Source organism: Eimeria tenella, genomic scaffold (assembly GCF_000499545.2).
Source record: "Eimeria tenella Houghton genomic scaffold, Eth_scaff4321, whole genome shotgun sequence".
Classification (NCBI taxonomy): Eukaryota; Apicomplexa; class Conoidasida; order Eucoccidiorida; family Eimeriidae; genus Eimeria; species Eimeria tenella.
The window spans coordinates 1-1295 of record NW_013545242.1 but is presented as its reverse complement, the minus strand read 5'-3'; the positions used below and the strand labels follow the sequence as shown (position 1 = coordinate 1295).

The window sequence follows — 1295 nt, the reverse complement described above, 5'->3', positions numbered from 1 at the left end:
AGCAGCAGCAGCAGCAGCAGCAGCAGCAGCAGCAGCAGCAGCAGCAGCAGCAGCAGCAGGAGCAGCAGCAGCGGCGGCGGCGGTGGCGTGAAGGCCGATTGAGCTCTCTGTGGAACATGGGAGAAGGTCGTGGAAAACCAGCAGCCAGCTCTCAAACCAAACCCTAAACCCTAAACCCTAAACCCTTGATCCTAAACTCTAAACCCTAAACTCTAAACCCTAAACCCTAAGCGCTGAACCCTCTAGAGCTCTAGATGACTTAGACCCATCGCAGGGGCGATAAAGCTAGAGGCCCTTCGCATAATGCAAATAAGCCAAGCTTTGTTTTAGGGTTTAGGGTTTGGGGTTTAGGGTTTAGAGCTCACCTGATGGAGCTCGTTGCTTATGATTAGATAGAGAGGGGCGAGGCGGCCGTAGGCCTCCTGGCTGTTGCTGATTTGCTGCTGCAGCGCATGCAGCACTTGAGAGTCTCCTTGCTGCTTTTGCCTCTTGCGGGGGTGCTGCTGCTGCTGCTGTTGCTGCTGCTGCAGCAGCTCCGCCAGCTCCACGGCCTTCTGCTGCAGCGCCACCAGCCGGTGCTGCAGCAGCACCTGCTGCTGCTGTAGCAGCTGCGTGCTGCACAAACGGGCATTGAAGCCAAAAAGGTCTCCCGCTGCTCCAGTGCAAAGTTCCTGCAGCACCGCCTCGTCAGATCCAGCTGCAGCAGAAGCGCGCAGCAGCAGCAGATGCAGCGGCTGCCCAGCCAAGCAGCAGCAGCAGCAGATGCAGCAGCAGCCCAGTCAAGCAGAAGCAGCAGCAGCAGCAGCGAGCCAAGCAGCAGAAGCCCAGACAAACGCTGCTGCGAGCAGCAGCAACCACCTGCAAGCAAGAAACTGCAGCAGCAGCAACTGCAGCAGCAGCAACTCCAGCAGCAGCAGCAGCTGCAGCAGCAGCTTACTCTCCAAAGGCTCGTGCAGCTCAGCAAGAGACGAACAAATTTTTGCTGTTAAGGCGCACTCGGCTTCCGTCTGCTGCTGGTGCTGCCGCCGCTGCAGCTGCTGCAGCAGCTGGACTGCAGCAGCAGCAGCAGTGTTGCTCAACCAGTAAGCAGGCCACAACGAGTAGCCTCCCTGAACGCTGCTGCTGCTGCTGCTGCTGCTGCTGCTGCTTTGCCGGCCGGGCCAAGGGGAAATGTTCTGCTCTGCTGGGCTCAAGTTTCCCACGAGCAGCCGCCGCACGTCCACTGCAGCAAACACCGCCCCAAACCCTAAACCCTAAACCCTAAACCCTAAACCCTAAACCCTAAACCCTAAACC

General features: G+C 58.5%; 1 protein-coding gene across 1 annotated transcript; it reads right to left on the bottom strand.

Moving 5' to 3' along the window:
• Window positions 1-347: 347 nt before the first annotated feature.
• ETH_00036140 (uncharacterized protein) lies at window positions 348-1222 on the bottom strand (the record flags this gene model as incomplete). Its single annotated transcript, XM_013380018.1, has 2 exons — window positions 348-697; window positions 938-1222. Coding segments are annotated over 2 exons (635 nt in total), but the record flags the coding sequence as incomplete, so codon positions are not given.
• Between the last annotated feature and the right edge of the window lie 73 nt (window positions 1223-1295).